Source organism: Tachypleus tridentatus, chromosome 6 (assembly GCF_004210375.1).
Source record: "Tachypleus tridentatus isolate NWPU-2018 chromosome 6, ASM421037v1, whole genome shotgun sequence".
NCBI classification, from domain to species: Eukaryota; Metazoa; Arthropoda; class Merostomata; order Xiphosura; family Limulidae; genus Tachypleus; species Tachypleus tridentatus.
In genome coordinates, this window is record NC_134830.1 from 52009272 (window position 1) to 52023970 (window position 14699).

General features: G+C 29.8%; 1 protein-coding gene across 6 annotated transcripts; it reads right to left on the reverse strand.

Annotated features, from left to right (window-relative positions):
* Positions 1-356: 356 nt before the first annotated feature.
* ORMDL (sphingolipid biosynthesis regulator orosomucoid 1-like) lies at positions 357-13827 on the reverse strand. 6 transcript variants are annotated; one of them, XM_076504724.1, is made up of 5 exons: positions 13701-13747; positions 9878-9964; positions 9512-9741; positions 7577-7728; positions 357-2364 (listed from the first exon to the last, which is right to left on the reverse strand). In XM_076504724.1, exons 3-5 carry the CDS (start codon positions 9683-9685, stop codon positions 2229-2231), a joined length of 462 nt encoding a protein of 153 aa, XP_076360839.1. In that variant the 5' UTR covers positions 9686-9741; positions 9878-9964; positions 13701-13747; the 3' UTR covers positions 357-2228. The 6 variants fall into 6 exon arrangements, with proteins under 6 accessions (XP_076360839.1, XP_076360836.1, XP_076360840.1 ...); XM_076504721.1 differs by lacking the exon at positions 9878-9964 and having other exon boundaries at positions 13721-13827; XM_076504725.1 differs by lacking the exon at positions 9878-9964 and having other exon boundaries at positions 13701-13751.
* Positions 13828-14699: the final 872 nt, after the last annotated feature.

Consider the following 14699-nt stretch of genomic DNA (forward strand, 5'->3'; position numbering starts at 1 on the left):
ATTAGAAAGCAACAAATTCACATTACCAAATCACTCAAGTTTTCACCAGTAGCAAAGTTTTGTTGTCCAGTGTAATCCTGAACCAATGCACTGATATGACCATAAACTTTTAGATTCCTTGTCAAAGATAGGGTCATTATGTTGAAAAAATTTTTAAACCAAAGTAATAAAAACTTTCCTCAGCAACGCATTCAGAAACATTTTACTAATATTTTAATATTAAAAGATATAAAATGCATACATAAATAAGGTAAACATTATATATGTTTTATGTACTTCTTTCAAGCATCTAGTGGAAATGAATTGAAATATACTAAAATGTTATTACGTGGTAAGTGGAAATAACTACTAGCCAGTAACCGAAAAGTAAAATATTTCCTTTATTCAAGATACTGATAGTATGAAAGAAACATTTATAGGCAAAAATAAAATCACTGGTATCAGTTTTTATCTATTTTGTTAAGGAACAAATATTCTGTAATGTGGCTCTACATGTAAACACTAAGAAATTACAGCATCTTAAAACAAATTAGTAACAACAAGCTTCAAGACTGACTAGTGCTGTCCCAAGAAATGTATGTTCCATGAAAGTCATTATGTAGAGTTATAAAATGTACAATCATGTTAAGAATTAAATAAGGTTGTTTTAGGAAAGCAGAGCACAACCATTCAACATGAAATTCATGAAATATAAGTGTAAGAATAACCTTTCCTTCAAAAGTAAGTTTGCTCATCAAATCAAATAAGAAACTTTACTAACTATGACAAGGAATGTCACATGCATCAACTAACATATAACAAACTTTTTCTTATAAGTTACTTAAGAAAAAAATGGTTCTTTCTACCACTTTTACTGGAAACATATTTGTTTTTCAAAAAAATAAGTTGTAAAGACATTTTACTTCTGGAAATAGTTACAAAAGTACTGTATACCAATATCAGTTGTAGCATTTTAAACACCACGAAAAATACAAGAAACATTCTCCTTGAAACCAATGTCAGAGCATCAACCACAGAATAATTTGTTATTAACCATCTACATGGATTCCAGCAAATAATACAAAACTAAAGTTACAGCATATGACAGTAGTTGTTTGTTCCAAACTAGATAGAGTTCTGGTTTTAACATATGACAATAAGTGTTTATTCTAATCTAGAAAGAGATCAGGTTTTAACACATCACAGTAGGTGTTGTTCCAAACCTGAAAAAAAAACAGATTTTAACACGACAGTAAGTGTTGTTTGTCCTAAGCCAGACAGTGTTCAAATACAGTTTCGAGTTTCAATAGTACTAGATCCAAACCAAAGAGCACTGGATTCTAAGTTAACAGAAGTGTCATTTAGCTTCAATCTAGAAACAGCAAAGGCTTTAATGAAAGAAACCAGGTGTTTATTAGTTTCAAGAAAGAAACAGCTAAGGTTCTAACAAACAAAAACAGATATTCATCAACTCCAAGGTATAAGCAGCAAAGGCTCTAAAATATCAAATCAGGTTTTGAACAGCTCCAAGCTAGATATAACTAAAGATCTAACAAAAAAAAGCAGGTGCAAAAGCAAGATATAACTGAGGTTCTAGTAAATAACAGCACGTGTTAAACAGCTCCAAGCTAAAAAAAAAAAAAAAAACTGACAAGAAAACGTGTTTACTACCTCAAAAACATTCTCTTGTAAGAAAATATTTTACCAATAAAAATAGTTAACAAACAGGACCCAAAATAATGACATAATCAGTAGTATTTTAATCTCTTTTATTGAAGTTATGGGTCACTTACAATTACTTCATTCTACTATGAAGGTTTCTGAAAATAGATCTTTCACTGCCATCAGTGATAACACACAATTGTCACTTGACATTCTTCACTAAAGTAACACTAAAGCAAATTAGACAAATTTATTAATGGCAGAGTCTGATAACAGGGTAATCGGAGAAGCTATTAAATACAGTAGAATAAGAAACGTTGGATATATATAAAAATAACACCCAAATACTGATGGTATTTTATCAGCATGGTAAATGCATGTGAAAATTGACCATCACCAACACATCACCACTCTATTAAAACGTGTTCCTTCTTTATCACAATATGATACTTCTGTTATGTGAACAGTTTTACAAGAGGTGTCCTTATAGCTATCATATCTTTATTACAACCACTTGGCTTTCCACCAGTTGGTATGTAACTGTTCACAATTTCTCGACAAACCTGTATCAAAGCTATTTTTATTTCTCAGTATTGGTTGATGCCAAAAAGCCGAACCTTGTGGAACTGGGGTAGCTTGGGCAACAAAACCAACATCATAGATGCAAAGTTGATTAAAAAATGCATGGAGTCATATTTAGTGTAGAAACTTGTTAAGAAAAACCTGAAAAGCAAAACAAATTTATTTAAACTAAGATAAATGTATTATTCTTATAAACCTACAATAAATGGCATATTATACTGGCTTGCACAAAGTATATTACTCATATAAAAAGAAGATTTACAATAAATTTACAAAAACTAAAGAACTGCTAGTTTAAAGTGCTATTTTTTTTACTAATAACACAAATTTTAAGTCTTGTTCATTAATTTCAAATAAAAAATGCATTAAGAAAGTATTAAAACAAATTATTAGTTTAACCTTAGATAGGTCTGATCTCAGTAAAAGATAAACATTTTAAAATCTGTGTGATTAATCTATGTAATAATATAAAACATTAATGTTGTACAATATTGTTTTACCTTCCTTGTCCAATACCACTGTTTTAAAGTAATTTCACTGGAACATTCTTGTTATGTTGATAGATCAGGTGAAGCTAAATGACAGCAGATATTTGAAATGTTGTTCAAGTAGATTATTTTCCTGTTCTTAAATGAATACTGTGTTATTACAACCTTAATTAATCAACGTGATAGTTTTTAACTGTTTATTGTTAACTCCCCATTCACAGGTATACAATAAAATGCATTTCTTACTTTTCCAGATTTGATGTAGGTATATACGCATAAATACTTGAATTTAAACCTGCTATTTATTTCATTTGTTTTCTAGACAACATATAAATAACAATTCAGTTAAACATTAAGATGTATAATGACTTGGCAAGTTTATCTGATGAACTTTAGTTATTACGTGACACAACTCATCAGAAATGGCCTAAAATTAACTTTTGTGATGACAAAGGACAACTAGTTGTTAAGATTTAGTATTTAGTAACCCAACAAATTGAAAGTGGCCCCTATTCAGGTGTTGTAGTCCAGTTTACCTTATGAACTTTAGCATCACTGAAAAAGATCCATGTTGCACACTGCACTTGTTTTGTTGGTTTTGAAAACTGCACAAAAATCATTTTAACCTCTGAGGAAATAGAATTTCCCAAGAAATATATTTTCATGGTATACATATTTCAATATTTTCTTTTGTTCTGAAAATTTTGGAAATACACCAAACACCACTGTAAAGTTTTGAAAGTAGTAAAGTAGGCAGTAACAAAGGGAAAACTTGAAATAGCTATAGAACCCATCAAAATGAGAAAATGCATTAAGGCAATTTTGTGACAATGAGATGAGAGTTACAAAACCCTCAAATTTACAGTCCAACATGCTAAACTACTGGAAGAAATTATTGGAATTGGCTAATTTTTTTGTTCTGTTAATCCATTTTTTCTGATAAGCTCAAACAGCAGGTTAAAAGGATGATTTATAATGGCTAAGTTTGTTGTGACCTACCCTACCTAACAAGATGAACATAAAAAAAAAAAATATGTTGAAAATGGCTAAGTTTGGTTGTTGTAAACACAGGTGGTCTTAACCATTGAACAAACTGGAAAATTGCCTGGGGTCCCCAGTGCTATGCCTTTTAATCTACTTTTGAGGTTTCTTATCATTATGGGGCCCCATTTATTGAATTCTTGCCCAGGACTCCACAATAATTAAGACCAATCCTGGTTGTAACTTATCCTATCCAACAACATGAAGCACCAAGTTGAATATGTCTGAGCCTAACTGTTGTAGTCCAGTTTAGTAAACTTTTACATGCAACTTTATTCTTATAGGAGCCATGATTAAGCGAGTTTACTGAAAATTTTCAAATGCTTAAACATTCATTTCCTATATCCCTGTCAGTATGTTGACACTAAACCTTTGTTCAAATCAAAGTCATGAAAACAAAGGAGTAGAAGGACTGAACGTTTTGATAACAAGCAACTCATTTCCATCCCCACTACTTGCTACATATTTATCTTGTATTAAACCAAACTACCTTATTATATCATTAAGTTAAAACACTATACTGATGTCAAGTTATACAGAATGATACTAAAAACTACTTTAACAAAGGTATTGTACTAATCAATAAATAGTTTTATGGCTCGACAGAAAGGATAACAATAGTGCACAACAGAGGTGAACAAGCACAGGTTGTTTGTAATTTCTCTAGATCTGACAAACTTTTAGAACATATAAAAAAACATTCATTTTTCTAATGTACATCCACATTATCATCATTATTTTGGATGAAGTTAAGAAATTTTATTTTATATGTGCGAAATAATTATTACAGATTTTTTAATGGATGTGCTAAAAAGCAACATACTTTAGAGAAGCAAAAACGTCTACCTAACATGAATACCGAAACAAACATTTTAGTAATTAACTAAAACTACTAATTACAACAAAATTTTAGTAATTTGAAAGACTTTTGTCCCTTTGCATGCTTCTCAAATGCATCAAACAATAAATAACTTTTTAAAAGATTTTTATCAATCCAATGGATCCATTTGTTTTTTCACTCCTCTGGCTGCAAACACAGAGGTCTATGACATTTCCACTGATGGAAAAAAAACAAAAAAAAAGACAAATTGTAATAGTATGCCATACTGTCATTAACCCATCTTCCTTTTGTATTAAAAGTTACACATTCTTGTCATAACTATTCAGTGATCCTGTATTTTACTGCATCACAAATAACGTATTGATTTCACAGCTAGGCAATACGACTTTTCTGTTTAGGAAAATTCTAGTTTTTATTTGTCCATTTTTCAGTGTTTATTTTATTGTTTATGAAATCTCCTATATTAAAATCATGCTTGAGACTTACCTTTCAATAAACTGTATTTTATTCAAGTTTTGCACTTTACCACACTTTTTTCCATCAGAATTATTCTTTCAATTGTTTTATGGTAATATTTTGACAATTTTACAATCTTTGGCTTAACAGTGAATATTCTTGTCTTTTATATCACTTAGGATATGTGACAAAGAACCAAAAATACCGCAAGCTTTTTGTTTTATTATACCTGAGAAACCCAACTGACTTGCCATTCTAATAATGTTTATAACACAATTTCATTACCGAGAGACGATAACAGCAAATCCTTGTTAGAATCGAATAAAAATTCAACAGATTACTGATAGGAAGTTGTAACAAAAACTAAATTTTTATTCAATCTTGAATAACATTCCCTAAGTCCTCTAAACTATCATTTCCTCTTATTTTGTTACTGCCATCTGCAGATTTAAAAGTTTCAGGAAATGCTTACCATGAAAAAGCATACCAAAAAGTTGACTCAAAAGAAGACTTATCATAATTCTTTTCTATTAATACTTATAACAAACATATCATAACTGAGTGAGTCTTATATTCTAATGCAGGTATAACACCAGCAAGATATTTAAATGTTAAAAAAAATTATTCTACAGATGTACAGTGGAGCTGTAGAAAAAAACAAACAAGGAATAAACAGATCTGAGCTGAGCTAATAACCAATAAACATGGTTAAAATACTTGAGAATATGCAAGATTGAGTTATTTTTCACTAAGATCCTTTTACTTAACTCCAGCCTGTAAACTATTAAAAAGAAACAAAAACTGATTGAAGAAGAGAAAAAGTAATACAACAAAACTGTTGTATTAAACATGAAGCATGCTTTGTTATTAATGGCTTCAAGAAACAAGTTTTAAATTTTCTACTTTTGTAACGCAAGTTCTTTTGACTTTTATACAAAAAATATTAAATGAACAGTTATATTATAGTTGTTGCATCTGATCAACAAGTATTTGAAAGAAATATCACACTGATTTAAATTATACTAATTCTTCAGCTTGTTCCTGCTTTAATCAAGTCATTAATAAATACATTATTGAAAAAAATCCATAAGTATCCTAACATTATTAAAGTGTATAAAATAATGAAAAACCATATGGTATAAAATGTTATTTTTACAAAGCACGATTTTAGGTTTTGCATCTCAGCAGTAAAGTAATAATTTTCCCTGTACTGAAAATCTAATTCGATTTCCCCTACCCACAAGATTAGCTTGTCTAATCCAGTGCTGCCCTCTATATGCAAACTTTTTCTTTATGCACATCACAAGCCTTCCACCCACCCTCACCCCTATTGGAATCAAATGATTCCAACACATCTCTGATGTAAATCATCACTTGCCACTTCACCATCTATAGGAGCATGACCATGCAACTCCCTCTATATATACCTCTACCAAACTATCACTTCTTAAACAGTTTGGCAGAGGATGTAAGCACCAGATTCAAGTGGGAAGAACCTATAGGAAATATATTTTCTAATACAGTATTTCCTTCCACTCACAGTATTAGCTAGAATCCCACACTGATGAAGTGACAAGACTGGTGTAAGGGAACGACAGAAATCATCCAAAGGAAATCACTGAAAATAAGAGAGTGAAATTTACAACCTGTTCAGGGGAGCCATACACTTCTAAACTCAGATACTGGAATGTGTAGTAGTTAAGGGTGGAAAAAGAGGAGCACATCCAAGTGTGAGATAACAGTGACAGGATAGTGACCCTAATTGTGGAAACATAATTCCACAAAGTATTAAAGTGTGTACATCAATGAATGTGCAATGAGGTGTAAAGTAGCTAAGTTAACTACATCCAAAACCTATTATGCTGGGAACCAACATCCACACAAGTCCAAGTGAGGTTAAGAAACAGTTTTAACAAAAACTAGAAGTAAAATACACAAAGACAACTTAGTGAATATACTAAAGACCAACCCAAGACTTTAAACAAACAAAAAGAAACACATCTGAGCACAAGTGCTGCCAGAACAGAAGTGACAGTTCAGTAGAGGTGTATAGAAGGAGTCACCTCCTTCATGTATGTCCCACTGCTATTGGTGGAGAAGGAAAGCAAGATGGTTTACAGAAGAGATGTTAGAACCATTTGATTCCAACAGGGGAAAGCAGAAGGTCTGTGGTATATGTAAAGAAAAATTTGCATACAGAGGACAGCAGAGGTAGAAAATAGATAATCTTGGGAGCAATGGAAAGTACACTATTGGTAGTTTGATTTAGTGCACTGTTAATATTAGCACAATTACATTGCAAGTTAGTAAAAATCATCACCAACAGCAAGGGAACAAACTGATAAACTGATGCACTGGCTAACTTATTACAAGTTTTTATATTAAGACTATGCATGCTCCTACTCAGATGTGTATATTACAAAAGCTACAGTAATTTCTGGGTTAAATTTTAGCTCCATCTTTATCAGAAGTTAATATTAAAGTGCAATAAACTCTAGCTATAGTACTTAGGAGAATGGAAACTCACAAGAGGATAGGAACTACAGTTAAAAACTTCCTGGTTTTTGTAAACTGCTCTCCATTATCAATCTGCTCCCAGTGGGTTAAGTAATGAGACTTCCCTTGGTCACCAGGTTCCCATGGTGTTCCTTTAATGAGGTGTAGCAGAATAAACATTCCCTGTAGAGAGATAAAATAAAGTACAAATAACAATCCAGAGAAAGTTACTTGCATAAAACCTGTCTCAAGTACGTATGTTTTGAATAAAGCATACAAAAGTTGATTTAACAATTAAAACCTCAGAGAGGAGTCAACTAAGTTCCTCTTATTTCATGCTAATTTATTTACAGAGAAAAAAAATGTACATGTTCAAAAAATATACTAGAATTTATTCACACAACAGTAAATAATACAGCAACTTTGGATGCTACATTACTAACCTCAAAATGGAAAGTAACAGTGACAAACACATTAGAGATCTTGTTTACACATTCACATTTACATTCTTATAATGAAAATGTTTATTTTCACTGTTAAGCTAGCTACATACATCATGGGTCACACATACCAGTGTACTGCATTTTGGAGTTCATGTACATAAATTTTAATTACCCTAACTAGCTTGAAATAAAAATTGTTGATGTAAGCAAAGTTAAGAGTTTTCGAACAGGATAAAATACTAATAAATATCAATATTAAAGCCAGCCAAGTAGTCTTCACAATGTCCTATAGAATATAGAAAAATAAATGTTGATGTATATACATTATAAATATAAATTAACATGGTCTATATCTGCAGTACCCATCACGGTCATGAAATCATGGTGTTAAGTAATCTTTCATTTCAAATCAGTTTGTGACTGTAAATATATATAGTTTTATTTTCATCTCACACTGGAGTGAGTTACAGCATATTTAGAGTGCATCTTAACCTTATATGCACAAAGCTGATTCAGTGGACAGAGCATGTAATAACGAATTAATGTTTTCTATAATACTGAATTTACAATAATGAAATTTGGTAAGCTTTCACTAGACATTACAAGTACAGCAGACATAAATAATCAGTTTTTAATACAGTATTTTTACTTAAGATTTAATACATTTGAATTATAATCAATGTGTACTACTAGCAATGTACATGTGCTATCATAAATTATTGTTTTCATTAACTATTCCATTTTTCCTAATAAGTTTATAAATTTTATATAAATTCTAGTTGATTTATAAAATATATATAAATATATATATATTTAAAAAAATAAATTCAATATTTACATTCGAGTTACAACTTTCATTAAGTTTTTGCTTTAAAAGTTTCAAGATGGAGTTGTTGGTAGTACTTCATTTTTTATTTTTATTTATTTCAAATATGCAATTTAAAATACAAAAAATGTAATGTCCTAAAATTATTATAACTTTACTGTTTTTTACTAAACTATACATGGGTTAAATATAATCCCATCAGTTTGTTAAGGTGATCTCCACAATAACAGCCAATAAATCTGAAATAGAATAATTCTAAAACTGTTGTCATAACAAGCTAGCTTAATAGGAAATTCAGTAAATCCATTTCTGTTAGTTATAAATTACTATTGTTGTTAAAGGTAGGCCTAAACAACTTGCATTATGTGGCAGTGTTTGACTTCATGCTGAAGAAATGTTCAGAGGAGTAAATAAACTGATTTCATGTCATTGAGTGTACTTATTTCCACTTAATAATTTAAAACAACATTACAATAATATATTACTGAGAGAGAATAATTTAAATTCAGCCATACATGTGCATAGGATTTAATTTCCACTCAAACACAAAAGCAACGACCATGATACTTCTTAGAAGGCTTTGTATGAGGTTGAATAATATTTTGTTTATTAATACATTTTTTTTCTACTGACATACACAATGGTTCTGTTTATAACCCAACTTATTCGAATGAACACCTGGATTAACTATACATACTGTGTTATGAACGACGTTTGTAAGTGTCCATACCCATGCCACACTGAAGAATGGAAAGCTTAATAATACCAAATGAAGTCCTAAGATGCCAACACCATAAGTTAACCACATCCCCTTGCTACTCAGCCAAGAGCTGTTAGGGTTTGTAGGCCCTGGAGTTCCTCCAAGCATCATTTTCTTTCAGACTTTGTCAGAAAACTCCTAAGAGTATTTCACCTTGATATCACACACTAAAATATGAAATCAAAACAACTGTTGACAATCTTACTGCCTCTTGCATGCCCTTAACTACAAAATAAAAACAAATATCAATCAAAACAAAAGTAATAAAACTGAAAATAATTTGTTTTTGATACTGAAACCTACAAAATACTGGGGTTTCTCTTCGTCACACATTAAAGTGTTAGTGTTTCTTTGATGAATTACTGGTAGGCTTCACTCAAATCTCACAATCTGGAAATAAGCTGTATTAAAAGTGACTGTTATTCCAAGACAAATGTAAGAGATAAATATTTGTACTATGTAAAAAACTAGAATATTTTTCAAGAACTTTTTAGAATTAAATATTTTCAATGTCTTATAACAAGTGACAAGAGATACTATGTGATTTGTGTCCAACAGCCAACAAGAACAAACTCTGCTTTATTAGCATGACCTAGGCCTAGTTATAAAAGACAATTTCTTACTGTTGTAACATGTGCAGTATCATGAAAACCACAAACAGGATATTATATTAACAACAGTTTAAGTGACAAAATTATGTATCAGTACTCATGAAATAATCACCAGTCGTGTGTGACGTCTGTAATATTAATCAACATGTCATCATTCTATCAAATCTAACAAGATTTGATTTTGTTTACCAACAAAAGCACATACACGTTGTTAGTACACAAAACTTATCTACCACTATTTTAAAAAATTACCACTACAAAACTTTGTTAAATAACAATCTGTTATAAATTCCATTTTTTAAAATGTTACTACCACAAAAATGTTTGTTAAATAACAATGTTGTAAAATCTACCATATATTAAAATGTTACTTCCACAAAACTTTGTCAAATAACAATCTGTTATAAAATCTACTATATTTTAAAATGTTACTATAATATTAACAATCAGTTATGAAATTACTATTTTAAAATGTTACTATTACAAAACTTTGTTAAATAACAATCAGTTATAAAATCTGCTATATTTTAAAATGTAACTGCCATAAAACTTTAAATAATTATAAAATCTACTACATTTTAAAATGTTACCACCACAAACCTTTATGTTGAATAACAATAAGTTATAAAATCTACTATATTTTAAAATGTTACTACTACAAAACTTTGTAAATAATCTCTTACAAAATCTACTATATTTTAAAATGTTACTAAAATATTAACAATCAATTATAAAATTACTATTTTAAAATGTTACTACCGCAAAAGTTTGTTAAATAGTTATAAAATCTACTATATTTTAAAATGTTACTATCATGAAACTTTGTTAAATAATAATCAGTTACGAAACTTAATTCCAAAGAAAGTTTTAAGTATGAAACTTATGTTCAGTTTATTTTTATCTTGGGCCATTTGAGTACCTTTTCTTGATCTAAATACGTAGCCTACTATATACCAAAAGACCTAGAAATTTGAGTTTACAATTTCTCATATCAACATTTAAATATGTGTTAGGGAAAAAATACAAATTTTATTCTGAATGTTAAAAAATGAGCATAAATGATGCATGAATATTCCAACTGTAGCATTTACTACTGAAAACAAGAGTAACAGTTAAGCACAGAAATACAAACTTCAGAAACAAAGCTTATAAATCTCTGTTCAATGCCATGACAACTGGAAAAAATGCTTTGTTTTACAAAATAGCTAAACATTTAATAATAGCTTCTGATGAGGGTACGTTACTAAGAGTAAAACTAAAAAGTACCATAGCAATAAGTTAATTAAGTACATCATTTTTTATTTATAAGCTTTATGAAAAGAATGCATTGTTTCACTAATTAGATACACTTGCTTTTAACAATATAAATATTTTTAGGGCAATGAACATGCCACAATTTCTTACAATACAAATCAGTTAGTGGTATAAAGTAGTGGTTTAAACACTTGCATCGTGGCTATAATTTAAATGATATAAAATTTAATGTACTAACATGTTCTACATTTATGATTATTTCATAAAGCATTAACTTTTGAACCAGTAACATATATAAATAAATGTGCCCATTCATAGACTACAAAACATTTTATAAATAAGCAAAAATAATGGTCATATACACAACAAACAATCAGTGAAAACTATTGGATTAATAATTCCAGCAATTTTATTTATAAAGGTTGGATTTCTTTTGCTTCTTCCAAAATATTTCTACAGCTTGGAAATTTTTGTTTGTACACAATGTCTCACTGCATTTTAGTTTTTTTTAAGATAAATGTTTTATTTAACTTCACAAAACACTAATGTACCTAAAAACATAGTTACTAACATTCACTGCACAATAAAATGAAAACACAAAGGCCTAAGTGAACTTAAGTTACTAAATCAAAGCAATGGAGATTGCAAAAAATGTAAAGTATACTTGTGAGGATGTTGGGTTCACTGAAATAAAGATAAAATACGTGCAAGTAAAGATTTCACGATTCAAAGCAACAAATTTAAAGTTTTCTTTAAGCCTAATAACTAAAAATAGTCTGAAATATCATGGAACATTAATTGAAAATTATCATGATAAGGAGCTTGGCTTGGCTTCTAAACAGCTATTTTAAACCTTAGATATAAAGAAAATATATATTGATCTAGTTCTAAAAAAGGGCATGGAAAAACATTTGTAAAGTTATGTTTCTTTACAAAAACAAATCTTGAATGTGATTTCTGAGACATTTTTCCCACATCTGAACATGTTGCTTTCACTATGTATTGATATACTAGTATAATGAATGCCATTACTTTTTAATTTTGATTGTTTATCAACTTTTTTACTATCAAGATAGATTTGTTAGCTTATAACTTGTATTTCGGATTAACTTAAATCTCCTAAATTGGCCAAGTCTTATGACATACTATAGTACACAAATATCATTAACAGTGAGTTTGCCTACCTGACAAAACAGTGCATTCCAATTTTTACAAGTTGAAATGTAAAATATGTATATGTAATTAATTACACCAATGGGCAATATTTTGTCTCTAGTTTTGATTTAAGTACACAGCTTACTCTGACTAGCAGTTAAGCATTTATAAAAAAAAATTGCAGTTATAAGCTTTCTTTTTTCCACAAACCTGATACTTGTTTGATAAAAAAAAAAAAAATTGAATGCCTACATACTCCTAGTGTACAATTCATACCAGTAATACCACTGAACCCTTCCCACTTTGTGAAGTACTGGCCCAACTTTTAAAGATTGTTTAGGATTTTCTTATTATTAAAAATTCTCTCAACGTTATTGGTCCTTAGAACCAGCATAAAAAAAATTTGAGAAATTACAATCAAAGAAGCTGCTTTCTTGGATGGTACTTATGAAACTTCAAATTCAGTTCAGATTACGAGATTATTTCAATTTATATAAACACTTGTAAATTGTTAGTACTGTATATTTAAAAGTTATCGATTAGACTTAACTGAGGCAGCTTTATATTTTGATAGTTACTTAAATATTAAATAACTGTTTGGATCATTATAAAACAATGATACTTAATCTTTTAGCTGAAGCATTAACAATTAATGACTCGATGCTTTAGAAAGGCCTAATATTATGTACGTTTTTTATTACTGGGCAATTTATATTTAGGTAATATTTGTAACACTGGAAAAGAACGAATCACTCGAAATGTGTCAATTTACTTATTAACTTAAGCCAAGTCAGTATTACAATTCATTATCATAAAATAGTTTCACATTGTAATAGCTGTTGTATTTCTGAAGTTCCTATTTCAAATTTAATTTCAAAGTCTTTGCTGCTTGTGGTCACTAGCTGATATTTGAAAGTTATCATTCATTTATACAAAGTAACAGTTTCCCAACTCAAAATTTAAATATTGTCAGAAATAATATATAATTTCACAAATTAATATAGGAGATCCTCAGTAACTCAGTAATTATGAATGTTCAAATATTTCCGACAGACAGAAACATATTCAGATTAATTTTATGAAAATATAAATATAACATAGTTTACGTTACATATACTGCTACTACCTCTTCGATTACAACCTCCTCACACTCAACGTAACAGTAACTTATGACATCACTGATAAAAAAAAACACATGCGCTTACATTGTACATTTAATAAAATTATGAAATGAATAAAATTACAAAACAAATTATTTTAATTGGAAGAATTTAAAAGTTTCGTGTAAGGTTTAGTAGAGTTTTAAAAAATCATAATTATTGGTTACTTGTGTTTTGGGATTGATTTTTTTCTTTCGTTTTTTGAAATCCAATAAAAAGTAAATGGAGTACCAGTCCCCTGGACGTATAGAAATAAATTTATGATTAATGAAAAACTATCTTCAGATATTAAAAGTTAGTTTTTTATACGTAATTAAAAAAAAACGTTAATAAACACAAAATCTGAAACCCCTAAAAACATAAAATGTGAAACCTCAACTATGCATGTATATCCGCATGAACCCAACAAACCTTCACACTAGTTTTGGTGAAGATCTATTTACAGGGGGTGAAGCTGTGATAAGAAAAACGCAAAAACGACCAGAAAACCCGCGAAACTAAATTTTTTTTTTTTTTATGTTCTACCGCGTGGACCTAATGAGCCTCCATTCTAATTTTAGTGAAAATCCATCCACATCCTGCAAAGTAGTTACCTGGTCAAACAACAGATAGTGCCGCTATATTTATATAGATTTTAGAACAATTTATATCTAAACATATACCTATAAAGGTTATTGGAAAAAATCAGTGAAAAACAAAACAAAAACAAAAGAAAGAAAATTGTAGAAAGAAAATTGACTAAATAAAAAAGGTGGTTAAGGCACACGACTCGTAATCCGATGGTCGCGAGTTCGAGTCCCTGCCACATCAAACGCGCTCGCCCTTTCAGCCGTGGAGACGTTATCATTCACAGTCAATCCCACTATTCGTTTGTAAAAGAGTAACCCAAGAGTTGGCAGTGGGTGGTGATGACTAGCTGCCATCCAGCTAGTCTTATACTGCTAA

Bases quoted from the DNA above. Each gene is read 5' to 3' on its own strand.
- ORMDL (XM_076504721.1), bottom strand. From the start codon at position 9,685: ATGATGCTTGGAGGAACTCCAGGGCCTACAAACCCTAACAGCTCTTGG. The intron at 7,729-9,511 runs GTATGTATAGTT...ATCTCTCTACAG, and splicing joins CAAACGTCGTTCATAACACA to GGAATGTTTATTCTGCTACA. The intron at 2,365-7,576 runs GTGAGTTTCCAT...TTTGCTTTTCAG, and splicing joins ACTGTAGTTCCTATCCTCTT to GTTTTTCTTAACAAGTTTCT.